This window comes from Odocoileus virginianus, chromosome 2 (assembly GCF_023699985.2).
Source record: "Odocoileus virginianus isolate 20LAN1187 ecotype Illinois chromosome 2, Ovbor_1.2, whole genome shotgun sequence".
Taxonomy (NCBI): domain Eukaryota; kingdom Metazoa; phylum Chordata; class Mammalia; order Artiodactyla; family Cervidae; genus Odocoileus; species Odocoileus virginianus.
In genome coordinates this window covers 9,135,137-9,162,512 of record NC_069675.1, presented here as the reverse complement: position 1 = coordinate 9,162,512, position 27,376 = coordinate 9,135,137, and the positions used below count along the sequence as shown (strand labels likewise).

Below are 27,376 nucleotides of genomic sequence, written 5' to 3'. Positions count from 1 at the left end.
TTAGCATATCTAAAACAAATTAACATTATCTTTTAATGTCATCATTTGTTAGTATTACATTTCACCAGATTGTCTCATGAAAAATTATTTTTTCAACAGTTTGTTCTTTGATTCCGAATCTCAATAAGTTTCATCCATTCACTGCAGTTGGTTAAGTTTTATTTTTTAAACTTTTGGTTTTCTCCTCCACCTCTCTCCTTTCTCTCTTCTTTTTTCTTCTTCTTCCTGAGTGATATTACTGTAGAAACTGAGTGAATTTGCTTCCAGAGGCTGGATTTTGCTGGTTACATCCCCATAGGGACATTTAATATGCTCCACTATCCTTTAGGTCAAAGGAAAACTGCAGAATTAAACTGAAGAATTTCTTAAAATAATCAAGAAAAAACACATCCGAATCTGTGTGGCTTAACTAAAGTAGTTATTAAAAGAAAACATAGATAACTAAATATCTGTAACAATCAAAGAGAAAATTAAAATAAATGAATTAAGCATTCAACTGAGAAAGCTGAACAATATAGCAATAAAAAAATTAAGCAAAAAGAAAAGCAGAAAGAAGATAAAATACAGAAATTAATGTTTTGTTATTTTTTTCAACTTGCTGAAAAGATTTAGGATCATCATTCGAGATCTAGGTGGTCATTTTGTGATTTACAACTAAATATACAACAATACTTCCCTAGTGGCTCAGTGGCAAAGGTTTCGCCTGCCAATACAGGAAGTAGGGGTTTGATCCCTGGGCTGAGAAGATCCCTTGAAGGAGGAAATGGCAACCCACTCCAGTATTCCTGCCTGAAGAATCCCATGGACAAAGGAGCCTGGTGGGCTACAGTCCATGGGGTCGCAAAGAGGTGGACACACTAAGAGACTAAACCCCCACACCTAACAACATAACCTAGGTTAACTGCCAGGCGGAAAAAGGCTTTATACCCAGCTTGCTCTGGATTTCCAGATGAGGCCTGCTTTGACTGTTAGTGAGGAATCAGGTCCGGAGCCCACGCTTAGGTTCTTGGTGAAAAACTTCAAGGATCAAGGAGGAAGCAGGGAAGGGATCCTGAGGGTTCAGGTCTGGGGCGAGTCGCAGCCCCCGCGGCCCTGGAGGGACTGCTAGGCGGAGGGCATCTCCTCCCCTGTTGGATACAGGGCTTTGCCTTCCTCAGACTCCAGGTCAGATCACCACTGCCAGAATCATTTGCCTTTAGCAAACCCCTCTGAGAGAAATGTCTCTACCCTCAAGCAGGAGTGTTAGCCCTTACCTTAAAGGGGCGAGGGTCCAATGAGATGCCCTGTAGAGCGACATCTCAGTGGGTGACAGCTAACAGGATGGCGCTGGGGTTCTGTGACTCTATAATGGGGACCCGTTGACACATCAGGGGACACAGAGCATCGGGACACAGAGCATCGAACAGGAGAAATCAACCCGACTGCTTCCCTTCTCTGAGGCCCACTCCTGCTGAACGCGCCACGTCCACCCCCGGGCCTTCTGTGCTGCCTCGGCCTCCATCCGCCCACCTTGCACCCCGGCTGCGCGCTAGAACAATTCCAGCCCCGCGCGCCCGGTCCTGGCCGGGCTGCTGTGCGCCCTGGCCCGCAGGCCGTGCCGCTGAGAGCCCAGGCCGGGCTCGGGGAGAGGGGGGGGGGGGGTGGGGGGGCTGGGATCCAGTGGGGGAGGCGCTTTCTCCAGCTCAACTGGGTCTCCCTGCCCCAGAGAGACCACAGAACATCCAAAGAGCGCTCCTCCGGCCTGGAGCGTGGGGACTGGTCCTTCCCGTCCCCTCCCCCGCGGGACAAAGACCCGGCCTTCCCCATCCTTCCTGCCATCGGCCGGCTCACTTGGTGGCACAGGAGCCGCGGGGGCTGCGGAGAGACGCCCCCCACCCCGCGCCCCGGCGCGCCTCCCGCTCCTGCAGACCCGGTAAGTGGGCGCCCCTCCGCCGCCGCCCCGCACCTTCCCGGCGGGGTCGCCGCGCGCCCGGGACCTGGCGGGAGCCCTGGAACCGGCGCCCGCGACGCCCAGGGACGCAGGAAACGCCCGCGGCAGACAAAGGGCCGGGGTCCCCAGCGCTGCCCTGGGCCCGGGGGCGCCCGCCCGCCTGGCCCGCGCCGCCCAGCGAGCGTCTCCTTATTTGGTCAAATGACACGCGGGGTTCTCCGGGCGGGGCGCGCCTCTCCGCGGGCCCAGCCGCGCGGACCTTCGCTGCAGTCCGCCGTCTGTCCGCGAGCCGCCGCGCGGTGAGTGAGCTGCAGTCGAGCCAGGGACTGGGGGGCCGGCGGTGGGGGACCGGGGAACAAGGGAACCTCGGAGGAAGAGGGAGATCTGAGGACAGTGTGGCTGGGGGTGGTGGGGGACCTGGGAACAGGGGAGCCCAGGGACAGAAGAGGACTTGGGGACAGGGGAGCTGGCGAAGGGGGATCTGGGGATGGGAGGTCTGGTGGTGGGGGTACCCAGAGAGAGGGGAGCCGGCCATAGGGGGGGGGGTGGGGCGGGGATCCAGGGACAGGGGAGTTGGCCCACGGGGACACCTTAGAGGTACCTTAGGTGGGAGGGATCCGGCTGGGGATGGACCCCACCTCATCCCGAAGGGGGGACGGCAGCCAGCCTCCTGGAGAGGAGGGTCACCAAGCCAGTGGTCCTGGTGCACTGGCCGAGTGAGTCTGCTCTGGGCACCCAGGCTTTCCCTGCGGGAGAAAGGAGTGGACCTTAACAGTGACCTCAGGCATAGCACAGATCTGAACCTGAAACATCAGAGCCAAATAAAACCAAAACGGGCTTCTTTAAAAAACAAAACACAGTACTCATCTTAAACTGACTCCTGTGATATCTCAGCATACCTAAAATTGCAGGAACAAAGTGTTAAATGTTTCCATTTTAAAGGAGGGATTAATTCTCTTGACTCTCAGGTCCCCACTTGGCTTTCCATCCCCATTTGTCTAACCTGGTCACCTATGCTGCTCTAGGGCACTTGGGAGGCAGTAACCCACCCACCTCTGGGACTTAGAATCCCAAGAACTGTGTTTAGGACCCACCCCCTTGGCACTTACCCTGCAGATGTGCGTTTTGTAATAATACCTTTGAGGGAGGAGGCTCTCCTGAAGGTGGTTTCGACTAAGAAACATGTGAGGAGAGTCTGAGAAGTACAGGCATTCCTAGGCGGACACTTAAAGTCCTATAAAAGCAAACAGTGAAGAATATTTCATTGTGCAGCTGTATGAATTTTTTTCACAGTATTTTCCAGCCTGTATTTTTAAGGGTTGTGAGTTAATAGATAGAATGGGTTTCCACTGTGTCTATTACGTGCTGTGCTTTGATGCTTCTGCAGAGCTGCGTGTTCACAGGGCTGTGTTGGCTTCCCACCAGCCAGGTACGGTGGGGTAGGCTCAGGTATGGACGTGCTTTGAGGCAGGTGTGGCTGGTAGCCTATGTGCTTGGGCTGGAGCTAGGCTGCCTGGGCTTAGGTTCGCGTCGCTCCCCATCCCTCAGCCTCAAGCTGTGCAGTCTTGGCCAGGTCATCTAAACTCTTGGTGCTTCGGTTTCCACAACCTGAAAACACAGGATGGTGTCTTGCTTGCAGGGTTTATTATGAAGCCTGCACATCAGAAGCAATGTATACAAAATGGATAGTACCCTTATTTTTACAGATACACTGGAGCACAGAGAGATCGAAGTTAACTTTTCTCAAGGTTTCCCAGCTTAGAAACTGTGACTCCAAGAGCAGACCCCAGACAGCTTTAACTTGAGAGCGTGAGTTCTAACCACTAATCTGAGGGTGGGTGGGGGTGGGGGAACCTGAACATTTCAATGAGGGCGTAACTGCATACCTTCACCCACGGTTGTTGTTAGGGTTGTTGTTAAGTCACTTCTAGTACTGAAAGAATCTAATTGTAGCCCAGCAGGATATTGGAAAAAAAAAAAAAGAAACCTGGGCCCAGGAGGCCTGGGTTCTCTTCCTGTCCTGCCCCGAGGGCCTGTTTCCCAGCCTCTGGGGCTCCGGCTGCCTTGTTATCAGCAGGAGGCTGGAGGAGGTAGCTTACCTAAGCTGCTCTGACTCAGCGCCAATAGATAACCCAGTTCCGTGAGCTCCCATGAACAGAACGATACTTTGGGGACTTCCTGGTCATTCTCTTACACCAGATTTATCAGAGCCACATTGTCACGTGGACTTACACAGAGCGGTCACTTCCTGAAAATGACCACCTGGAACTGAATGCACAGTCCCATCTCTAGGGACTGTGAGGCCAGTCTTCCAGAACCCGAGGCTGGCAGTGACTTTGGGGTGAGTTACATGAATGGCCTCTCTTGTCCTGACTGGTGGATTGCAGTGTTAGCTCTTGTGGTGGTTCATTTTGCGTCAACCTGATTGGGTCACCTGGTGCCAAGACGCAAATGTAACTTCTGGGTATGTCTGGGAGGCTGTTTGTGGATGCGATGAACATTTAATCAGTAGCCCCGAGTCTCCCTGCCCAGCTGGGGTGGCCTCGTGCCGTCGGCTGGAGACCTGGGTAGAATAGAAGGCCGAGCAGGAGGGGACGCCCCATGCCTGACTGCGGAGCTGGGACGCGGTCCTTTGCAGGCTCTGGTCACAGGTGGAACTTCAGCTCATCTTGAGTCTTGAGCCTGCCTGCTTTTGAACTAGAATTTACACCTTTGGTCCCTGGGTCTCAGGCCTTCAGACTCAGACTGGAACTTCAGACTCAAGACCTCGTAGCTCTACTTTGCCAGTAGGTCTCCAGCTTGCCAGCTGCTTGGGACTTCCAGCCTCCATAATAATATGATCCAATTTCTAATAATCAGCCTCTTCATATAATATATACTTTCAGTTCTGCTTCTCTGGAGAACCCTGACTCCGACCATTTCTCATTAACTTTTCTTCACAGTTCTCTCCGTAAGCTCAGTTTTGCTTTTTGTCATTTTCGTTGGAGTACTGTTGCTTTACAACATTACATTAATTTCTGCTATGCAGTAACATGATTCAGCTTTTTGTATATATGCATCCCCTCTTTTTTGAACTTCCTTCCCAGTTAGGTCATCTCGAGCCCTGAGTAGAGTTCCCTGTCCCCTACAGTAGGTTCTCATTAGTCATCTATTTTTTGTTGTTGTTGTTCAGCTGCTAAATTGTGTTTGACTCTTCGAGACCCCACAGACTGCAGCACACCAGGCTTCCCTGTCCTCCACGACCTCCCAGAGTTTGCTCAAGCTCATGTCCATTGAAAAGGTGATGCTATCTAACCATCTGTTTTATACCTTGTATCAATAGTGTATATGTGTCCATCTCAATCTCCGAATTCCTCCACTGGCCCCATCTTGGTTTTTAAAGATTCCATCATCCTACTGCTACTGGTGGTCCTCACATTCCACTCACTGTAAATTGTGATTGCCTGCCCTCCTGGGTCTCTGATGAGCTGTTCGGGGGCAGCCTCTGGTCTGTTGATCTTCAGTCTGGTTTTCATGGGTGATTCTCACGCCCTGTCTGAGCTTGGACATCACATGTCACCCTTCTCGTCCTTGGCCTGTGTAAGCGGTACCTTGCCGGCCCTAAATTAGTTTGTGGCTTAAAGATCTCCTTTAAGTGTTTCTAAGTGAGGTCAGTGATGTCTGTGCCCTTGGGTGAAGTGGCTGCCCTGCTTTTGTGAGTAAGTAAAACCAGTGTTGTAGGGCATCCTTGAAGCCTGTAAACATTTGTGTTTCAAGAGAATAGGTCTGTGTGTGTTTGATGGTACAACCTTTGGAACAGATAAGAATCAGCCAGTTTAGGCAGTGGTGGGAACAGCAGAAGATGTGCATGCCTGTCGTGACAGGATCCTGCAGGTTGTGCGAAAAAAAACACCAAGGGGAGTGGGGCTGTGAGTACAGTGAGGGGGCTGGTCTTTTGTGGAAGTTGGGGTCATAGCAGATGGAAGGCCAGGCCTTCTGCGAGCTGCCTTCTGGAGATGGGAGGAGACGGATGAAGGGGAGTGAGAGTTTTTCCTTTTGATCTTGTGAAACCCAACGTGATTACTTGAGCCACACGTAAGCAGGAAGCGGAGGGAGAGAGGCCAGGTTCCCCCTACACACGTTGATGCCAGTTGAGGGCCCGAGGCTGCCAACCATCCTAGCCTGTGTAATTATGCTTGTCCTGTGCAGACAGAGCGGATGTGTTTTGAGATTAAATTGCCAGATAGAATCTTAAAGGTGATTTAAATTCTCTGGAGCTAGAACTAGAACTAGACAAACTCTTCCAGAGACTGTGTGTTTCATCTCAGTCTCCTGGAGCCTTTTCATTATTCAGTATTACCCAAAAGATAATTCTGAAGACATCAGCTCACCTTATCCAAGCCTTGTTTCTCACACAAAATATTTCTTAACACGATCATAAACGACTCAAGCTTTTTAAATGTTTCTGAAAGTTACTAGTTAATATACCAAGTTATAATACAGTTATGACCCCTGCCTATATACTCACTGAAGACTCAGTAAATTAACCCTTAAATATACAACAGGTGTGGCTGCCCAGGTGTCTCAGTGGTAAGGAGTCTGCTTGCCAATGCTGGAGATGCAGGTCCGATCCCTGGGTCGGGAAGAACCCCTCGAGAAGGAATTAGCAGCCCACTCTAGTATTCTTGCCTGGAGAATCCCATGGACAGAGGAACCCATTAGGCTACGGTCCATGGGATCGCTAAGAGTTGGATGCGACTGAACACACACACACACACACACACACACACACACACACAAGATATAGTCATTCTTACCAAGAATCCCAAAATAGATTTCAAAAGGATTTTAAATGCATTATAATACTTTTTAAAATAACAACATCCTTTGAGATGGTGTCCCTCTCCCTTTCAGCAGAATTTCTGTTTAATAGAAACAATTCAGCTGGCCTAATGGCAAGAGCTTTGGGGTGAGCAGGTCTGTGTGTCTATCCTTCTGTCCACAGAAGAGCAAACTGGTGCAGAGCGTTCTCTGGCTTCTCTGCTGGTGTGACAGTTTGTGCCTTTGGACAGAGACCTCTGGTTTACAGGCTACTGTGTCTGTGTGGGACACCCCGGGCCCCCCTGGTGCCTGGAGCCTGGGTCTAGGGAGCTGGTAGTTCCGCACAAAGATGTTGGGGGCATCTCCTGGGGGGTGTGGGCTTCTTGACCTGACCAGCTTCATCCGGGGGCCATGCAGCTGTGTGCTCACATGGGTGTGGATCCAAATACAATAAGAACAGTTCTACCCGCTGAGGAAGCAGCAGTTTATCTGGAAGAGGGACGAGGCCAGAGGCGGAGAAGAAAGAATGAACTTAAATCTGTTGCTTTAGAAATTGTAACGGTGTCGGATGCCAAACCACATTACATCTAGGGTTTGCTATGCAAAGTGGGTTGTCCACATAACACAGGCCTCGTTTCCTCTGGGGATGTTGCCCACATGTTTGTGCTCTGGGATATGCATGTTCACCCACCACCCATTGCGTATCCATTCATTCATTCTCCATGTGTCCCTGAAGTGCCGGACCCATGTTTGTCACCTGGTGACACCCTTGCAAGGATTATGGTTGAGGGGTGGGGCTACACAGGCAGTCAGCATCCTGTGGTGTCGGGAAAACATTGCATTTTCAAATATATTCCTTAAAAGAGCCCACATGCTGCAGACTGGTTTTCTGAATCCTCCCTAGAAAGCTCCAGATGCTGGTAAGCAACAGTGGTTCCCACCTGGAACCTGGCTGTCAGTGGAAGCTGGGCGGGGATTCGTCAGGACTGACTTGCTGAGGCTGCCTCGCAGGTTGTGGGATGGCTCTGGGGATGTTTGCAGATTTCTCAGGAGGAATCAAGGCTATTAGACCAGTCTCATCAGGCAGCGTGGATAAAGATGCACGGGCATCGTGGGGCTGGAGGCACAGGGCATCTCTGGAGTCAGGCCGAGGTGCTTAGTTGGCAAGGGGAGCACTGAAGAGAAAGCTACATGGAAGGCCTGATGTTCAGGAAGGACTGGCCAGACGCCTGGAACTCTGCCCCTCTCCTGATTCCCAGGAAATGTTTCTGGGGAAAAAAAAGCAAAGGGACTCAGCCATACATATACAGGTATGCATTCTCCCCAAGCTCCTCTCCCATCCAGGCTGCCACATAACATTGAGCAGAATTCCCTGTGCTCTATAGTAGGTCTTTGTTGGTTATCCATCTTAAGTATAGTAGTGTGTGCTTGTCCATCCCAAACTCCCTGACTATCCCTTCCCCACATCCTTCCCCACTCCCACAACCATAAGTTTGTTCTCTAAGTGCCTGAGTCTGTTTGTTTTGTAAGTTCATTTGTGTCATTTCTTTTTAGATTCCACATATAAGGTATGTCATACGATATTTCTACTTCTCTGTCTGACTTACTTCACTCGGTGTGATAATCTCCAGGCCCATCCATGTTGCTGCAGATGGCATGATTGCATTCTTTTTAACGGCTGAGTAATATTCCATTGTATATATGTACCACGTCTTTATCCATTTCTCTGTCAGTGGATATTCAGGTTGCTTCCATGTCTTGGTTGCTGTAAATAGCGCTGCAGTGAACACTGGGGTGTGTGTATCCTTTTGGATCATATTTCTGTTTCTTCACTGTTCACCGGAAACTATCACAACATTGTTGGTCGGCTATACCCCAATACAAAATGAAAAGTTTTTTAAAATGAGGCATGTTCTTCCCGGCTCTGAATGCCTCCCTCCCTCCTCCACTTCCTCTCCCCTCCCTTCTCATTTCTCTTCTCTTCTGGCTCTCGCACTCCCCCTCCCATCCCCGACTTTGACGGTTCTTACATCTGAGAAGGTAAAAATAGCTCACATGTACAGGCCTGTGGACCTTGTAGAGTCATCATTTTCTGTGGGGAGCCCTATGCACTCTCTGAACCTGCATCCTCACACCTGAGTCAGCACAGGTGGAGAGACTCAGATCAAAGCTCCCTCCCTCCTACCACCCCGGGCCTGCCAGCTGCCCCAGGACTGTCTACACCCAGCACCGTCGGCTGGGCCAGCAGCCACATCTGTAAACCTGTCCCCTATGATCGGCTTCTTGTTCAGAGCCGAAGGGGGATGACATCAGACGATGACTTAGCCTGGGGGAGGTGTAAGAACTCCCGGACGCTGGGATCTGGGTTCAGTTCGTGAACGACAAGTCGGCAGTCATCCTGAGGCCCAGGGTCTCCTTGCCTGCTACTGCTTTGCGCTGTCAGCATCTGGGCACAGGTGATGGTCTGAGCGACAGGTAACCCACAGGGAGGGATGTGGCGTTTTGGCGGGGGTAAGCAGGTTGTGCACAATTAGGTAAAAAACAAAACAAAACAAGATGTTCAGGTTTTGTTTGAGGAAATGATTCAGAAATGGCCTTGGACACCCCCAAAACATTTTGAAAGAGTCACTGCCTGTTGGGTTTGTCTCCCCCAGCCCCACAGAGCGAAGTCAGGCTTCCACACAGTAAATCTTCTTTCACTGCAGGCTGAGGAGTTCACGTGCTACAGCTAACTGCCTGTGGGGCCAGTCTGTTCAGGGTCATGGCCTCAGGCCCTCCTTCCCTTGGCCTCTGGCTATCTCTTCAGCTTCATCTTGACTGCTCTTGAAGTGACCCGAGTCACTCCCATCTTCCTGGGGTGTCTGCTCTCCCCACCCCAATTCCCGTTCCCAAGCCTCCGCTCTCTGCCTACATCATCACCTGGATAACTCTTTGCCAGCACAGGTAACATCTTAGGAAGCCTGTCCACCCTCCCAGGAGGGGTGACTCAGGGGCTGCTCCTCCTGCTTCCCCTGGTACCCGTCAGGTCTCTCCCTCAGGGTGTTGAGCGTAGAACTGAGTCTGTTTGATACACACCATGCATCCGTTTCTCACTAGACCACAAATTCCCTCCGGGAGGTCCCGTATCTTACTGATCTTTGTAGCTGCAGCATTTTGGATAACATCTCACACAGTTCCAGCTCAGCTGATGCCTCTGGAATGAATGAATAACCAAGCATTTTAGAACTTCCCTGGTGATCCGCTGGTTAAGACTCTGCACTTCCAATGTAGGGGGCATGGGTTCGATGCCTAGTTTGGGAAATAAGATCCCACATGCCATGTGGTGCATCCCCCCCAAAAAAAGTTTTTTTAAGTTAAAAAAAAAAGAAAAAATTTTAATTAAATAAAAATAAGTCATTTTATAAAATTTAAAAATGGAGTTATAGGGGGTGTCTAACGCAAGGCTGTAGCTAAAAATTTTCCCATTAAACAGAGGCTTAAAAAGATTGGACTGTAGCCTGCCAGGCTTCTCTGTCCATGGGATTTTCCAGGCAAGATTACTGGAGGGGGTAGCCATTCCCATCTCCAGGGGATCTTCCTGACCCAAGGGTCAAACCCGAGTCTTCTGCATTGCAGGCAAACTGTTTACCATCTGAGCCACCAGGAGAAGCCCCATTCAAATAAATAAATAAAAATCGGGCATATTGTAAGATTTAAAAGTGGAGTTATAGGAGACATCTAATGCAAGACTATAGTTAAAATTTTTCCCATTAAGCAGAGGTTTAAGATTGATAGTGTAACTTTGGATACACAATTGTGTCATTTTCTGTTTGGTAGCATTAGATTAAAGAACTGGTTACAAACTCTATAGGAGAAGGGAGCCTCTTAGATTCCTTAGGAGCTCATATGCTGCTTGTTCTGAGACTCAGGACTTGTGCTTCTTGGAACTCACTGGAGATGGGTTCAGATTCATGTCCATCTGCTCTGCTTCTAATTAGCAGTGGTCTTACTTTCCACCCCAACCTGTTGGTTTAAGCATAAGCACTGTCCTGGTCAATAAAGCTGTTGTGACTTAGAGGAGATAAGGAGCGAGGTAGGAGAGCGATCCACCAGCCTCTGAAACAATCTGCAGAAGTGGGGGCCGTCGGATCTGGAGGGCAGGTGGGGACCTCACTCGTCCTGCTGAAAGTCAGTATCAGGACGGGGGCACTGTGCTGGGGTCGCCTCGGTCCTCTTCATCCGCCGTGGAGCCCTGCGTGTGCTCACGGTTTACTGTCTTAGATGACTTCTGTCACAGTCCTGTGGAGTCAGAGGAGGCAGAAAGCACATCCCAGGCATATGAGCATTGCTGGAGCAATACCCTGGAGAAAACAGTGCCCCCTTTCATGGAGCATGGGAATGGCTCCCGATGGGGGTTACTGGTACAGCCTGTCTCCTTCCCCCAGAAGGGCCGCTGCTCTTCCAAACCCACGTGGAACCACTTTTCCATGCAGACTGGAAGTCTGTTTTGTTCTAAGTGAGAGGGCTGTTTGGAAACCAGTGCTCATATAGTCTTCTGTTTCCATCAGTGTTCCTGGCTTCCCCTTTTTCCGTCCATAAAATGAGGTTGTTGTTGTTTAGTCGCTCACTCATATCCAATTCTTTACAAGCGAATGGACTGTAGCCCAGCAGGCTCCTCTGTCCATGCGATTTCCCAGGCAAGAATACCGCGGTGGGTTGCCATTTCCTTCTCCAGGGAATCTTACCAACTTAGGGATCAATCCCTCAGTATCCTGCATTGGCAGGCGGATTCTTTACCACTGAGCCACCAGGGAAGCCCATAAAACAAGGTAGTTGTGTTAACAGATAATCTCCTGGGTGGTTCCCAGATTTTAAAAATTTATTTTTTATAGCCCTATCTCCTTTCCTTGTTCTTATTTCAAATCTTCAGGTCATTATTCTTAAATTTGTGTGACCCGCATAGGGAATAAGATTCTGCAGTTAAATGGCGGCCTCTGTGGAAAAATCCATAGGTTGGAAAGATGGTGCTTAATTGCAAAGAACTGAACGGTGGCCACTTTCAAGGCCAGTAACAGGGATTTCAGGAAAGCATGGCGTCTTCTGCCAATTTAGCAGCTGAAACCTGAGATGCCCTTAGGACAGATGTGATATTCATACACTGGGTTTCAGAACAAAGATCACTCAAGAGCCTCATCTTGTGATGTTATCTCAAGAATATCCCGGCAATGTTTTCTTTAACTCCAGGAAGAGCAATTTAGAGGGATGGATCTCGCCACATGTGTCCAGCTGCGAGTTTAATACTTTCGGGAAAAAAGACTGTCCTATAAACACAGAAGTCACCAAGTATGGACTCCTGAAAGTTGTCCATTTCTTTGCTTACAGTCGTCAGAATCTTGTATACACAAAGTACAAAATTAATAAACACGGTGAAGTTCACTATTACCATAAACCAGCCAGCAATATTTTATTTGCACCCTTGGGTATCATTTTGGAATTTCACTCTTCAGTGGGTGGAGATGACCGAAAATCGAATTGAGTTTCATCAGTTTGTGAAACATCCCTGTGAGTTATGCAGTCAACCTGTCTCCAGATTTAATCATTTATAAAGCTTTTCACTTTTCCGTCAATTAAATATTGCCAGCTGAGAAAGCTATTTCTGAAGAAGCTGGGCTGTGTCTCTAATGGCGTGGAGGCGTTTCTCCACACCTGGGCTTCCCAGGGTAGACGGGCTCTTTGTGGGGTGGTTCTGACATGTTGGTGCAGGAACCACACTGGGGGAGGAGGAGGAGGGGAGGTCCTGCCTCCCTCCATCCCCACCCAGTCCATTCTGCTCACGCGCAGGCCACACTCATCCTGGAAAAATGCAAGTCGAGGTGTCGCCTGGGGAGACGGTTGATTTCAGTCTCTGAGTTTCCTACTGTGATAATCCCTGTCTGTGCCTGGAAGCCAGCCTTTCCCTGCATCCTGCTCGCTGGCTGGTGGCGGGGAGGGGCCGGAGTGCTCCCTCGGCCTCGGGTTTCCAGCTCCGACGACCCTCCCCTGGCTTCTGTGGTCTCTCCTTATTCAAATTCATGAATCATAGAGGAGCGCGTGGAAAGTCTTTTTATAGAAATGAGCATGTTGTTTCTGTCCCTGCCGAGCTATTCTGGGGGCAGCAGATGGGGAAGATGCGATGTGCAGTTCCATCCTGTCTGGGGCAAGCATCTCCTGGGGGACGAGGGCTCTGCCTCCAACTCTTGTCTTGTGTCCAACATCAAGATCACTTTTCCTGACACGGTCACCAAGAACTAGGACTTCTAGGGAAGCGGAATGCATCAGACACAGAACTGCCCCCAGATAATTTTTTTTAAAGTTGAAAATGACAAGGCGTGTCAGGGGTGAGTGTCGATTGCGCACCCAGGAGACGAGCCGCCGATGGTGAAGGTGATGCTCAAGGTGACCGTGATGGAGGGGGACAGTCGTGCCGTGTGCATGCTCACTGGAACCTGTCCTTCTCTCCTCCCTGGCAGGTGACAGGCATCCGGGGCCGAGATGACGGAGCGCTTTGACTGCCACCACTGCGAGGACTCGCTCTTTGGCAGGAAGTATGTGCTTCGGGAGGAGCAGCCCTACTGTGTGGCCTGCTTCGAGGCCCTGTTCGCCAGCACCTGTGAGGAGTGCGGGAAGTTGATCGGCTGTGACTGCAAGGTACCCCGGCCCCTTGGGGGGTCCCCCCGTGCTCCCCACGTCCTCCCTTACCCCCCGCTTCCCTGGGCCCCACATCAGCTCCCCATGTTACTCTGCATAGTCTGCACTCAAGTCCTGGTCCCCATCACCTTGAACACTCCCGAGCCCCATTCTGCTGGGCTGGGACCCCGCGTGAGCCCTTCTAGCCTCCGCCTGCAGGCTTGGTCTCTGCCCCCTCCCAGTCGCACCTGCTCAGGGCTTTCCGGGACGTGCGCGCCTGGCATCCCAGGTACACTTCTGGTGCCTCCAGGTCAGCATCCTTATCTAACCAGACACCTGCCGCCCAATCCCTTGCTCCCCTGAGGCTCCCAGCTCTCCTCCTGGGCTGAGTCACAGGGCAGGTGTGCGAGGTCAATATTTGCGAACTGAGTGTGGCGTAGGCGACCCGGCGCCCGCCCCTTGGGTGGAGGGTTTCAGAGGCTCTGGCTGCCCGGGGGCATCCGGGGAGCTTCTGGTCTTCGTGGGGAGGGTCAGCTTGTGTAGCTGCTGGCTGAGCGGGTGCAGCTGGCTCTACTGCGCGTCTGCCCTGCGTCTATCTTGCATCTCATCCTTCCGAGGGCAGGCGGTGAGCAGCTGGTCGCACACCAGCTTCTGTCTCTGTGTGTTTAGTAACAGTCTAGGAGTAATTTCCATCTGGTGGGGAAGGCAGACTTTGCCTTGAGCAGAGACAAGGGGCATGGGATGCCAGCCGCTGGAGATGCAGTCACGACATGTCCTGGCTTCAGAGCAGGGTGCATTCTGAGAGGAAGGGACATGGGGAACCTCCAACAACTGGAGCTTTGGCTTCAACCAGGAGCAAAAGCAGCTGGTCTTGCTCACCTGAAAGCTGCCGGCCCTCCGACCTCCAGCTCTGGGGGGATGTGTGTCTGAGTGCCCTCGGCATTCGTCTCCAGGCCAGGCGGGAGAGCTCGGACCCCGAGATGCCCCGTTCCAGCCTGGCCCTGTGTCTCACAGGCTGTGTGATCTCAGGCCCATGTCTCGACTCCCTCAGTGCCCGTCTACATGTTTACAAAGTGGAGCGACGATGAGGGAGCCTGGGCTGTGGGTTCTCACATGTGCAGCGATGAAGCAGCCAGAGTTCTAAAGAGCAGCTGCGCGTGTGTGTTCAGATGTGTCCGGCTCTTTGCGTCTCCATGGACGGTAGCCTGCCAGGCCCCTCTGTCCATGCGATTTCCCAGGCAAGAATACTGGAGTGCGTTGCCATTTCCTTCTCCAGGGGATCTTTCCCATCCAGGGCTCAAACCCAAGTCTCTTATGTCTCCTGCATAGGCAGCTGGGTTCTTTACCACTCGCGTGACCTGGGAAGCCCAGGAGCAGGTGCTGGCAGGATGAACGCCTGTCCCCTCTTCTCTGCCGACTGCGCCCCTGTTCTTTCTGCAGCTCAGCCCCTCCCCAGGCCTCCTGAAGCTTCACCCTATCAGTTTTCACTGGAGAAACATCAATAAGAACGTCTGCTTTGAGGGAGAACTAATAGGCAGAGAAAAACTTATTATTTTCTAAAGGCTCTCCCTGGAAAAGATGTAAGTCGGTGAGCATTTCAGATACCATTCTGACAGAGAACAGCTCTGGGGTTTGGGGGGGTCTTTTGGAGCATAATTGCTTTATAGTGTTGTGTTGGTTTTTGGGTACGAGGAAGTGAGTCAGCTAAATGTATACATCTGTCCCCTGGCTCTTCAGCCTCCCTCCCACCTCCATATCCTGCTCCTCTAGGTCATCCCAGAGCACTGCGCCGAGCTCCCTGTGCCATAGAGCATCTTCCCGCTAGCTCTCTGTTTTACACATGGTCGTGTATCCGTGTCAATCCCAATCTCCCAGTGCATCCCACCCTCCTTTTCCCCACTCCGTGGCCACAGATCTGCTTTCTACATCTGCGTCTTCACCCCTGCCCTGCAAATAGGTCCGCCAGTACCACCTTTCTAGAGTCCACATATATGCATTCATATATGGTATTTGTCTTTTTCTGATTTATCAACTTTGGTTTGAAGGAGATGTTTTGGAGATTTGGGGCTAGTCATCCTTGGCTGGGAGCTAACGTGAAAACAAAACTAAGGTCACTGATCATTTCTTCAGTGTGATTTAGTGGGCAGGCCCTTGAAACTTCTTATCCTTCCGCACATGCTTTAGGAGTAAATAAACAAGAATCCCCCAAAGCGGCCAAAATCAACAAGAGTGCTGCAGAGTCAAGACTGCTGTTCAGTCAATCACGCTGAACTTTTCAACCTGGGTAACGGTCCACTGTGGAGTCTCAGCATGTGATTCTGTGCATTTGGGAAGGAAACAAAGAGGTGAACTTGCAGTTAGACCTTGGCATGTGGGGTTTGGAATATTTGGAACAGTTTTCTTGGCTTTTGGAAATAATTATGAAGTTGGCTTTGTGGAGAAAGTGATGGCAGGAGAAACGTGCCTGCCTTTCAGGAAGTGAACCCCGAGCCTGGCAACAGGGTAAGTGCCAGGGTTTCTGCCAGAGTCTTTGTTCAAGGATTTGAACGACCAGACGGATGGGAACATGGTGGCCTGACTAACACAAAGCATGGAACATCTTTGCAAAGTGCTGAGCACGAATGAGGTGGTATGCCTACCGATACGACGGGGTCCTGCAGGTCTGAGGACTGGTTGGCTTGGGAATCAGCAGCTGAGCCTGTCCCAGCCCGGGAGAGACAGACGGGGGCGCAGAGGACAGCAAGTGACCCTGCTGCTCTGGGCTGCCCCCGTTAACTGGGGGGCTTCGGGGTCCCTCCAGGCCACTGACTCCACCCACGGCTCAGCCGAGGCCTCAACAAGGGCAGAGCAAAGCCACAAGCCCTTCCCACGTTAGGAGTGTCTCTGAAATGGAAACATGGAAAACTGAAAAGGAAGTGTTTGCACCTAATCTTACATTGTTTATCAAACATTTTACAGCAATTTATGACATTCTATGTGCACACGATTAGCCTTGCTAGTTTTTCTGGGATGTGCTGAAGATTTTTTTTTTCTTCCTTTCTTTTTTGCCCCTTCATGCGCGCTCTCTAGAAAACCTTAAAACAGGGGCATTTTCTAGGATGTTTCAAAGTTCTTGAAAGTTAGTCAGCGAGCCCCTACTTCTCAGCCTTGAACCTCTGGCATCTCAGTGGTGTCTCTGGGGACCGCCCGATAGGCTTGACACACAACAGAATTCAGCGGTACTACAAGACTGATACTCCGTTTGGAGCAGCGAATGCCAGCGGTGAGAAGAGTTACTCAGAACCCAGTTTACAGACACACGTTTAGAGCAGGCGTCAGCCTGATTCAGGCACCAGGTCGGAGCACCTAACCAGACCAGATGCCTTGACCTTCCAGTGCCGATTTCTAGTCCAGTCCCACGAGCCCCGAGCCAGCAAAGCCAGCGGCCTTTTCCCACCTTGGCGCAGGTGCAGAGTGGGCTTTCCCACAGAAGGGAGTCCAGAGGAGGTGGGGACACGAAGTGTCAACTTGACTCAGACTGACGTGTGCGGACGGCAGGAGCGGAGGAGGATTCCCAGGGGAGCTGCAGGCACAGCCTCAGGTGGGGCTTCCCACAAGCGCCCTGAGCAAGCTGCAGAATGCGGGCTGTTCCAGGCACGCTCGTGGGGATGGTATGCCCTCTCGCAGGGCCAGCATCACTCCTGGCCACACAGGCATCATGGAGCAACTGGTGTCTAGCCGGGCCTCATAGCCGAGGGGGATGAGGGCGAGGGCCTTCGGAGGCCAGGACAGTGCAAGCCAGGGTATGGGCAGGGGAGAGGGGAGCGCTGCAGAGAGGAGGCTGGGGCAGAAGGTGAGTCTGGGCGAGCACGCTGGGGCCTGCTTGTAAAGATGCTGCCAGGCCCGGTAAAGGTCTGCGCCCTGCCGGATGCAGACCAGGAAGAGGGATGCAGGGGACCGGGTTCACAGCATCTTAGCATCATTCTGTTAAACTTGCTCACCCATAAAGTAGGAATAAAACCTTATTCCATGGGGTCACTGTGTGGCTCAAAACAAGAGGGGACTAAGGGAATTTTAGAGTTAGCAGGGCCGCAGAGGCTGCAAGCGCTGTACCGAGTACTGACTGAGCCCAGGGACCTGGCGCTCTTAGAGGAGGGCGTGGACTCCATCCGCGTCTCATGAGTAAAGGCGACCCCAGCAGGTGACGCTTCAGGGCACCTGCTGTCACCATGAGCTGGGATCGAAGACCGTTAGCCGAGCAGTTACGATGTGCCAGGACTGTGGTCAACTCTTCACCATCATCTCTGCTTCACGGGTGGCGTCTGAGGCTGGAAGGGGTCAGGTGACTGACCCCCCTCCACCCAGCACCCCCTTACCCCCCGCCATGCAGCAGGTTTGTGGCAGAGCCAGGACCTGAGTCTGGAGCCTTCAAGTTTAATCACTCGGGTGAATACATCAGGCCTTTTAGACACGTGCTCCCAGGGTCCCCAAGGATGCTAGTGGCAGGGCAGGTGTGCAAGGCGGTGACTCCACGTTTCCCACCTGCCTGCACGTCAGGTGTCCTCGGCCTGGGGCGGTCGCCGCTGACGGCAACTGGAACAGGGGTGGGTGAGCTGTCGTCCCACCTCAGTCCACCCCCCTCCCCGCCCCACTGATGGTGATGCCAGCTTGTTCAGAGAGAGTTGTGACTCACCATGGTCTCTGAGAGTGTGGGCGTAGATTGGTATTTATCTTCATGAAAAACATTTTTGTCAGAAGGTTTAAGAATTATCAAATGTCTTTGAATGAACAGTTCAGGGCTGCTGTGTGTTAATGCAGAAACATGTGTGTGTGTGTGTGTGTGTGCATTTGCGTGTGTGCGTGTGTGTGCGTGTGCAAGAGAGGGCAGACAGAGGGAGCAGCTGCGCAGAGGGGAGAGGATGCCCCAGGGAAGGGATGGCCGGTGACTCAGCTCAGCAGGAATCTCGGCAGGATGGTGACCAGCCCCCCAGGGTGGGTGTGGGATGGGGAGGGAGGGTTCCAGGCAGCTGCTGTCACCAGCCTGGAGGGCCATGCCGTAGCCAGGGTGTGAGCAGTCCCTCCCTTGAATGCAGGATGTGGGACTCAGGACAGCGAGCAACCAAATGACCAACAGCCTCACGAGGGTGGAGGCCAGGAGCTGGACCTCCTTCTGGAGGATCTAGTCAGGACAGGGCATAGTATCAGATTTAGAGGGAACTTTCTAGTGTCACGAGGGCTTTCTTGGTGGCTCAGTTGGTAGAGAATCTGCCTGCAATACAGGAGACCCAGGTTTGATCCCTGGGGTCAGGAAGATCCCCTGGAAAAGGGAATGGCAACTCACTTCAGTATTCTTGCCTGGGAAATCCCATGGACAGAGGAGCCTGGTGGGCTACAGTCCACGGTGGTGCAGAGTCAGCTTAGCACATACGCACGCAGTGTGTGTCAGAATTTCTTTCGTTTTTGAGGCTGTGAATAAGGGTCCATGTTTGTCCATCACTATCTGTCCACTCTGCGATGGACACTTCAGTGGCTTCCACCTTTTGGCTTCTGTGAGTCTGGGTCTACAGATTCCTGCTTTCAGTTCTTTGGGACATGTACCCAGAAGTAGAATTGCTGGGTCATGGGGTAATTTTCTGTTTAATTTTTTGAGGAACTGCCTGTCAGACTGTTCTCCATACCAAAAAAAAAAATTGTTAAATGCATTTATTCCATTATCAGCATTACAACAGTGACCACGTGATCCAAACCCCAACTCGTCTTTAATTAGGCTGATCACTGTCCTCAGTGGACAGGACTTTAGATGGTTTGTTGACTTTATTCAAATTCTCAAAGACAGAGCTGAACTGCACTCACCTGGGTACATTCATCTGGCCTCCTGGTCCAGCCCGGTGGGAACCCTCCCAGCCGGCGCCCCTCGGCCTGGCCCTCCTGGTCTGTGCCATTTCTCTGCCCAGCTCACGCATCCTCTGGTCTTTAATGTTCAGCTGGTGGCACCTCCTGGACGTATTCTACCCGCCTTCTCCAGATTGACCCAGGACCCCCACCCCAGGCTCTGTCTCTGAGGTTCCCGCAGCCCAGCCTCCCTCCCCAGGGAATCACAACCACCCTCGGGCCTGGTTGGGTTTGCCTCGCGTGCTGTGGCCAGTGGGCCCCCAAGGTCTGTGTGTCCAGGAGAAGCACTGATGAGTTTCCTGTGCGGCTTCTGTTTCTTACAGACCGTTCCCAGGGAAAGTTACCTGTTTTTCAGAAGCTTCTAAACAGTGGCTTGGAGACGTACCCCACCCTGACCCGTTTCACCCCTCGAGTTCCGTTTCCCTGCCCCCGGCCCCTCTCACGTCTCCGTCTCTCGGCTCCGGGTCTGCAGGACTTGTCTTACAAGGACCGGCACTGGCACGAGGCCTGTTTCCACTGCTCGCGGTGCCGGGGCTCCCTGGTGGACAAGCCGTTCGCTGCCAAGGAGGACCAGCTGCTCTGTGCTGAGTGCTACTCTCAGGAGTACTCGTCGCGATGCCAGGAGTGCAAGAAGAGCATCATGCCAGGTGGGCGCCAAGTCCCCAGCCCTAACCCCCCAATCCCTGCCCACGCCCCCCTCCACCCCCGCACACTCGTGCTGGACCTGGAGCTGGGAGCTGGGTGCTGCGCCCCATGTGGGTGACATCCTGGCAGACTTGACCGCAGCTGGGTCTAGTGGCCGGTGATGGATGACCTGTCTGTTGATGGGGGAAGATGGGACTGTGTCCCTTGCTTCTGGTGGGGGGTGGGGAATCTTTGCTTTATGGGAGACAGGAATCTTCTTCTAAAGAATAGAATGGATAAAAATGCTATATGAAATTTTTCAACACAGTATTCAAAAAATGAATCTTGTTAGACACGCAAAGCGAGGGCAAGAAGAACCTAAGATCTGGACCCTGGATAGTTCATCGGCCACGTAGGGTCCAGTGACGTCCTCTGTATGACCAATAAGGGGCGACTGGACAGTAACCTCACCAGACATAGTGAATAAAATACAGGACTCCCAGGTAAATTGGAATTTCAGCCGATCCCCCCTGAGACTTCATTAATCTGGCATCTCTGCCAGAGAGCCGCATAAAATCAAGAGAGGGCTCTGTCCTTTGACTGTCTTCTGGGGTGTGGCCCCCAAACCAGGCTCAGGGTGGTGGGAGCAGGGCATAGGTCTAGGGTCCCCAGCTCTTGGGAAGCTGGATGCTGCTGCCTGGGGAGCCCTCAAATTGCTCAAGAAAGTGTCTGTCCTCAGGACAGTGTCTTAGAGGATGTGCTTCCTTCAGTTCTGGGAAGCTTTAGAATTAAGGGCACACTCACTTATCAAGGGAATCCAACCCACAGCAATAATATTGTGTTAAATAATCTGATAAAGCATGAATGAAGTTTAGGAAAAAAAATTGGTCTCCAAGAGTAAATTAATTTTTTTTATTCTAACTAAAAGTGTGCAATTAAGTGATTTAGGTTTGTGGTTTTATATGGGGATTTTCTTAATCAGTAAATGTTTTTGACATTTAAGATACCTTAGTTTTTGAGGCTGTGAATAATGGTCAATGTTTGTCCATCATTATCTGTCCACTGTATTTATATATTTAGCTCACTTCATCAACAATTACTCAAGAACTTGAGGTCCAGTTTGCCAAAGTCCTCCTTGGCATCGAACTTAGAACGGATATCAAATACACTAAATTTTGTTGTTCAGTCGCTAAGTCCTGTCTGACTCTTTGCAACCCCATGGACTGCAGCATGCCAGGCTTCTCTGTCCTTTACCATCTCCTGGAGTTTGCTCAGACTCATGTCCATTAACTTGGTGATGCCATCCAAGCATCTCATCCTCTGTTGCCCCCTTCTCCGCTTGCCTGCAATCTTTTCCAGCATCGGGATCATTAAATTCTAAGTGTCCTTTTAAAGGACTTCACTACATTGGTGAATGGAACCAAACATAAAGTCATGCCCCTTAAAAGTGATTTTTTAAATGTGCTGTATCCATGAACACACTGATAAGATGTGCAGGATGAAGTTCAAGGGAGGATTTTGAATTTTCAACTTCAGTAGAATGAATGTCAGCTTGTAGAAACTTAGGCGTCCTGCAGAGTCATGCTAGTCCACACAGTGGCCGGGGTTGCGCCGACACATGCAGAGAACTTAGGCTGCCGGGATCATTTAGAGTCAGACTCCTGACTCTGCAAGGAGACTGACCCAGGGGATGCCCAGCTGCTGGGACCCAAGCCAGGGCCATGCATGTGGGGAAAGACACAGCTTCCCAGGGCAGCGGTTCAGATTGGGAAGAAAAATGTTCACTGCCATTTTGACAAAGACAAATATACTTTAGAGTAAGAGGTGAATTTTTCCTAAAATTCCTGAGGCCACCAAGACAATTCTTGATTCTGGCAGGCTGGTCTCTGAGGACTGCTTCCCCCTCCCACCCTGCTTTCTCCCCAGGGACATGCATCTCACCATCTCTGCTGTTGGGGTTTTTAGGAGAAGCCTGGGTGGTATCTCCTGTGATGGAGGCACTAGGCCAGAGCAGGGCAGCCAGGAAAGGGGCCCTTGGGGACGTGACCTTTGAGCAGTCTCAAGGTCGACCTGATTTCAGCAGATGGAGAAGTCAGAGGAGGGCAGATCTGGCAGAGGAAATGGACCACGCACCAGAGGCAGTGCAAAAAAAAAAAAAAAAAGGCCTGCAAAAATAAAACAAGTACTAGACACTTTAAAAAAAAAAAAAAAAAACAGAAAAAAATCCCACAAAACTAGATCAGAGTGCTAGCTAGCTTCCTTCCTTGGTTTGATTTTCAAAAGTGCTATAACTAAATCAAGATGAGAGGAATGCAGACTGACAGTGTGGCTTCTGCAGTGAACTTGGATAAAGAGGACACCCACAGCTGTGAGTCACCAAGCCCAGGTACGAGCTCCCGAGCCCACGCAGGGATGCTGAGCCCAGGCTCGAGGGTGCACCACGGCCTCCAGGCAGCCTCATGGTGTTGCCAGGCCTTCACAGGTTTTCAGATTCCTCACTTGCTCCTTTGAATCAGAAAGACACCCCTTCCTCCAGGAGGGGGACTTGGTCCGCTGGCTCCTCCTCTGCGGCAGGTCCTTAGAAGGAGGAGCTTTGCCGCCCCCTGCTGGTGACCCTACACAAGGACCACAAGGTCTGCACCAGGTCTGGGGCTGCCCAACCTGGGACCTGGGACCTGGGACCTAGGACTGGACATCTCCCCGAGCTCCAGGGTGGACAGAAGGCTCATTCTGAACATGCGGAAGGCATGTGTGGTCTGGTTTGAGGGCTTTAGTGAGACTCACAATCATTGGATATTTATGGACAAATTCTTTGGTGTCTGACCAGAGGGAAGGTCAGATGTTAAAAGCACCAGTGTCAGAGGTGTACATGGGAAATTAAAATCCCAGAGACCAAAGGAGATTTTGGTTCTAGAATTTACAGCAAAGTCCCTCCACCACTTTTACCTGAAATTTAATTGCTTGATGTAATTTTTCCCATTTTCAGGATTCATTGCCTCACAATTTAATCACATAGTTTTGAAGATTACCATGTGCCCCCTACCTCCTGCACACACAGCCTGAGTGTTTTGTACTCTTTCTGGAAGGTGGTGCCTGGGGGTCTAAAAGGCCAGGAAGCTGAGAAAATGATCCTGAAAAAATGACGCCTGCTAAAACAAGCAGGCCATGATTCTGGAGCGATGCTCAGCTCCTTTCCAGCCAGCTACAATTTGGCCCACTGACTGTCATTTCAAATATTATTTCAATCTTAGTGCTAAAAACTAGTTACCCAATGCCTGCGTCCCAACACGAAGCCCCCTCACCCCACCTCCAGAGCCGCCTCCCTCCTTGCTCCCTGATCTGAGTTCAGTCTGACTCACATATTCGTCTGTAGGCTCCGTCCTTCAGGTGAGCTCAGGGGGTGGCCAGAGTGGAAAGAACCACAAAACAACATCCATGGTTGAGGATGAGCCAGCAGGTGGGTTGCGGCTATGTCTGGGAAGACCTTGGTGATGACCCGCAGAGTCCGGTCTGCCCCTGAGCTGCCCAAGTATCAGGAATGCTTCTGTTTCTTCACCCAAGAAGCTCCTTCTCCCTAAGTCCTTCCTTGCGTGCATGCTAAGTGCTTGCTAAGTCGCTTCAGTCACATCCGACTCTTTGTGACCCCATGGACTGTAGCCCATCAGGCTCCTCTGTCCCTGGGGATTCTCCAGGCAACAATACTAGAGTGGGTTGCCATTTCCTACTCTAGGGGATCTTCCTGACCCAAGGATCAAACCCCAGTGTCTCCTGCATTGGGAAGCAGTTCTTTACCACTAGCGCCACCTGGGAAGCCTGCAAATTCTGTAGTACTTCACAAAGGGAGATCGCATACACGTTTCTCTTACTTAAACCATCTCTTTCTATAAACAGATACATGCTCTTTTTTTTTTTTGGCAAATATGGGGAAGAAATCCAAACAAATACAGCTCTCCTTGCTGTGAATCAAACCTGGTGGTTGGGGAGGGGTGAATCAACAGCGTTTTCTCAAGGATTTCTGGTCTGCTTGAGGAATGATGTAAACCTCTCAGCTGATAGCACTTTTTTCGGAAGGAAATGGAATATCATGAGGTAAGATCAGAAAATTGTTAAATGGAAGTACAAGTGAGGCAGGTGAGTTTTAACCACTAAGATTCATCACAGCTCAGTCTACACAGCCGGCTGCATCATGCATGTGAGAGATACTAAGGCTCCTCCCTGAAGCAGGCGTTAGACTACAGGTTCACTGACACCCGCCTGTTTCCACCCCACTGGGAACCAGACGGGTGTTCATCCTCTGGTCCCTGTGCTCCAGATTCATATTCCCCAAGGATGAATCTGAGCTGTGCCAGGTGTCTGTTAGTATTTCACAAGCTGAAAGGAAAGTATTTTTTCCACTTACTGTTCATAATCACCCTGTTCAACACGTAAAGTATTGACTATGTACAGATTCTGTTCCAGAAGCCAGGTGTGTGGCTGTGAACCGACTAAATAGGAAAGCTGCCGGTTGAGAGGCAAGCCTTCCGAGCTGAAGTGACTCTACGCGAGTCCCAGGACGGGAGGGCGGCAGGTTCTCAGCACCGGTCGCTGGGTCTCCCGGGTGGTTGGTAACAACTCAGCTCCTGTCTCCCTGACCCCCAACAGGCACCCGCAAGATGGAGTACAAGGGCAGCAGCTGGCACGAGACCTGCTTCATCTGCCACCGCTGCCAGCAGCCCATCGGAACCAAGAGCTTCATCCCGAAGGACAGCGAGAACTTCTGCGTGCCCTGCTATGAGAGGCAGTATGCCCTGCAGTGCGTGCAGTGCAAGAAGGTACCTCTCACTCACCCGGCCTGTGTCTGTCCGGTGTCCTTTCCTCAACAGCGTCCGCCCATCCCCAAGGTCTCTCTGCTCACCGCTCTCCTTGAATAAATAAGAAACCAGCCCTGGATCGGGCCAGGGAGGAGACAGGAAACTGGAAAGGTCTCCCGGGGGTGTGGGTGGGGTGGGTGGAAGCAGACCCCTTATCATACTGTCCAGGGCTGTGTCCTAACACCACTAGACGCGGTAGGGAGGCAGGCCCTGGGCTTCTTTTCCATACCTTCCAAGAAGCCGGTTCCAAGCCGGTTCCACAGTGGTGCCAACCCCAGGTGTCTGTTAAGGCTCTTCCTTCTAACGCCCGAGTAGCTGAATAGACTGTTGGAGGAGGTGCCCCTGGAGGTAGAGATGCTCACAGGGACCTGCCCGCAGGTGGGGCTGCCGAGGGGCGTGGTTACCAAGGGGCGGGGCTACCGAGGGTGGCGGGTGACACCCCATCCTCGAAGGAGCTGCAGTCTCCGGCTTTGCCCTCCTGCCAGCCAGGAGGCGGTGCTTTCCCCGGGCAGATACCCTGGTACCCCGGTCACAGACGGGGAGCCAGGTCTGCGGTGGAGGCCCGGCAGCTTGGGACGGGGGTGGCGGGGGTGCCCTTCCATCTGGAGAGCGTGTCTGGGGCAAGGGCCGCGCGTCCTCCAGAGGTGTGGGCGCCGTGGGAGCTGAGGTCCCTCTGCCTGCAGCCCATCACCACCGGGGGCGTCACGTACCGGGAGCAGCCCTGGCATCGCGAGTGCTTCGTGTGCACCGCCTGCAAGAAGCCCCTGTCGGGCCAGCGCTTCACGTCCCGCGACGAGTTCGCCTACTGCCTGGGCTGCTTCTGCGACCTGTACGCCAAGAAGTGCGCCGGCTGCGCCAACCCCATCAGTGGTGAGTGTCCTATCCGGGCCTGCATCACCCCGCCCCTCCCTGCGGGTGTCCGGTGTTAGCTGAAACGAGGTCCTATTGTCTCAGTAAAGGATAGTTTTCTCTGCACACGTCCTCCTAATCCACTCTCGGCTTCCACCACCCTGTGCAGGAGAGTCCATCCCTCCATCCCGGCCCACGCAGCGTCTCCTCCGTGAGGCCATGTTCCACCTCTGTTCTCCCTCATTCTTTGCATCGAGAAAGTTTTGCCCACCAGACTTGAGGTGCGCAATGAAGGAGTAACAGAAATCAGTTCCCAGACGCACAGTAGGAGGAATACACACACACAGCAGGAGTCTCATGATGAGTGATGACCACGTAGTGTTGGAGCCCGTCATATTTTTCTGAGGCTCAGGAGCTCCCCAGCCTGAGCATGGAATCTGGTTTAAACGCGGATCCCAGCCTCTCGAGGTTGTAAGCAGCTCACACTGTTCACAGTGCGGGAGCCAGGCCGCGCGGCTCCCTCCCCATCTTCACCCGGTCTTCCTCCTGCCTCCGCAGGCCTGGGTGGTACCAAGTACATCTCCTTCGAGGAACGGCAGTGGCACAACGACTGCTTCAACTGCAAGAAGTGCTCGCTGTCATTGGTGGGCCGAGGCTTCCTCACGGAGAGGGACGACATCCTGTGCCCCGACTGCGGGAAGGACATCTGAGCGACCCCACTTCCGACTCCCCCACCCACCCAGGTCCCTGCTCTTGCTGCACGCAGACGCTCTTTGCTTCCTCCGCCTCCACTGGGCAATGCTGCAACCCGGTGCCCTGGCCACTGCGGGACTTTCCCTCTGTGCTTCTCAGCGATCCTCACCTGTTTAAGTCCTTTAATCCACACTCTGTGCTTGGGAAGGAGAAAACTCATGGGAACCTTAGGCGGGAAAGGGCTTTGACTTTCTGTAATCAAGCGAGACCAATCCGAGTGTAAAAATCCTTTTGACTGATATCTTTATAAACGTTTCTTTCACGCGTATTTAAGTGCAATCAATTTGTCACAAACTTGTCTGTTTCTGAATTACCGTAAGGTAATGAGTTGGTACTTCTGCTGTAACTTCCTGTCCTGTGGGGCTGAAAGCAAGACATGGCTTACAATAAAGGTATCCAGGGCAAAATCTTTTGCCAGGCGCAGTGTATGATCTGGTGATGAAACATGCAGGTTCTGAATATAAACAACACTTTATGGGACTTCCCTGACAGTCCATTGGTTAAGACTGCACGTCCACGTCCCCCTTCCAGGTGCCATCGGTTCAATCCCTGCTCAGGGAATTGAGATTACGCATGCTATGCAGGTTCAATGCCTGGGTCAGGAAGATCCCCTGGAGGAAGAAATGGTAACCCACTCCCGTACTATTGCCTAGGAAATCCCATGCATAGGAGCCTGGCAGGTTACAGGGTTGCAAAGCGTTGGAATGGACTTAGCAACCAAACAGCAACAACAAAAGCTTTATTAGCCTTAAAAAAAAATATATATATATATATATATATGTTCAAATATGCTTAAAAAAGATCAATAATTTTTACTAGAAAAAATGTATAGAGCTATTATGTACTTACTGAACTAGTCTTATTTCTGTCCTTTGATTAAACTGAATGCTTAGTTAAGGCTGGACACAGTTAACAGCTTCCAGTTACTCTTAGAATCAAATTCTAATTCCTACACAGCTGTGTAAAGCCTAGGTTATCTGGCCCCTGCTCCCTCCCACCCCACCCCTGATTTCTGGGTAATTTCATAATAGGCTCCCTGCTCTCACTGATCTAA

General features: G+C 51.6%; 1 protein-coding gene and 1 long non-coding RNA gene across 4 annotated transcripts; one reads left to right on the top strand and one right to left on the bottom strand.

The window, feature by feature from the left end:
• On the bottom strand, positions 1–1,515 carry LOC139037865 (uncharacterized). The gene is made up of 2 exons (XR_011490821.1): positions 1,254–1,515; positions 1–322 (listed from the first exon to the last, which is right to left on the bottom strand). It is a non-coding gene; the product is annotated as an uncharacterized lncRNA (long non-coding RNA).
• Positions 1,496–26,729, top strand: FHL2 (four and a half LIM domains 2). Of its 3 annotated transcripts, none has more exons than XM_020914435.2 (6): positions 1,496–1,912; positions 13,219–13,396; positions 19,719–19,893; positions 24,512–24,681; positions 25,404–25,590; positions 26,128–26,729. In XM_020914435.2, the coding sequence occupies exons 2-6, from the start codon at positions 13,241–13,243 to the stop codon at positions 26,277–26,279; spliced, it is 840 nt and encodes a 279-aa protein (XP_020770094.1). In that variant the 5' UTR covers positions 1,496–1,912; positions 13,219–13,240; the 3' UTR covers positions 26,280–26,729. The 3 variants fall into 3 exon arrangements, with proteins under 3 accessions (XP_020770094.1, XP_020770092.1, XP_020770093.1); XM_020914433.2 differs by lacking the exon at positions 1,496–1,912 and adding an exon at positions 1,937–2,229; XM_020914434.2 differs by lacking the exon at positions 1,496–1,912 and adding an exon at positions 12,918–13,086.
• Positions 26,730–27,376: the final 647 nt, after the last annotated feature.

Bases quoted from the DNA above. Each gene is read 5' to 3' on its own strand.
- FHL2 (XM_020914435.2), top strand. From the start codon at position 13,241: ATGACGGAGCGCTTTGACTGCCACCACTGCGAGGACTCGCTCTTTGGC. The intron at 13,397-19,718 runs GTACCCCGGCCC...CCGGGTCTGCAG, and splicing joins TGATCGGCTGTGACTGCAAG to GACTTGTCTTACAAGGACCG. The intron at 25,591-26,127 runs GTGAGTGTCCTA...CTGCCTCCGCAG, and splicing joins CTGCGCCAACCCCATCAGTG to GCCTGGGTGGTACCAAGTAC.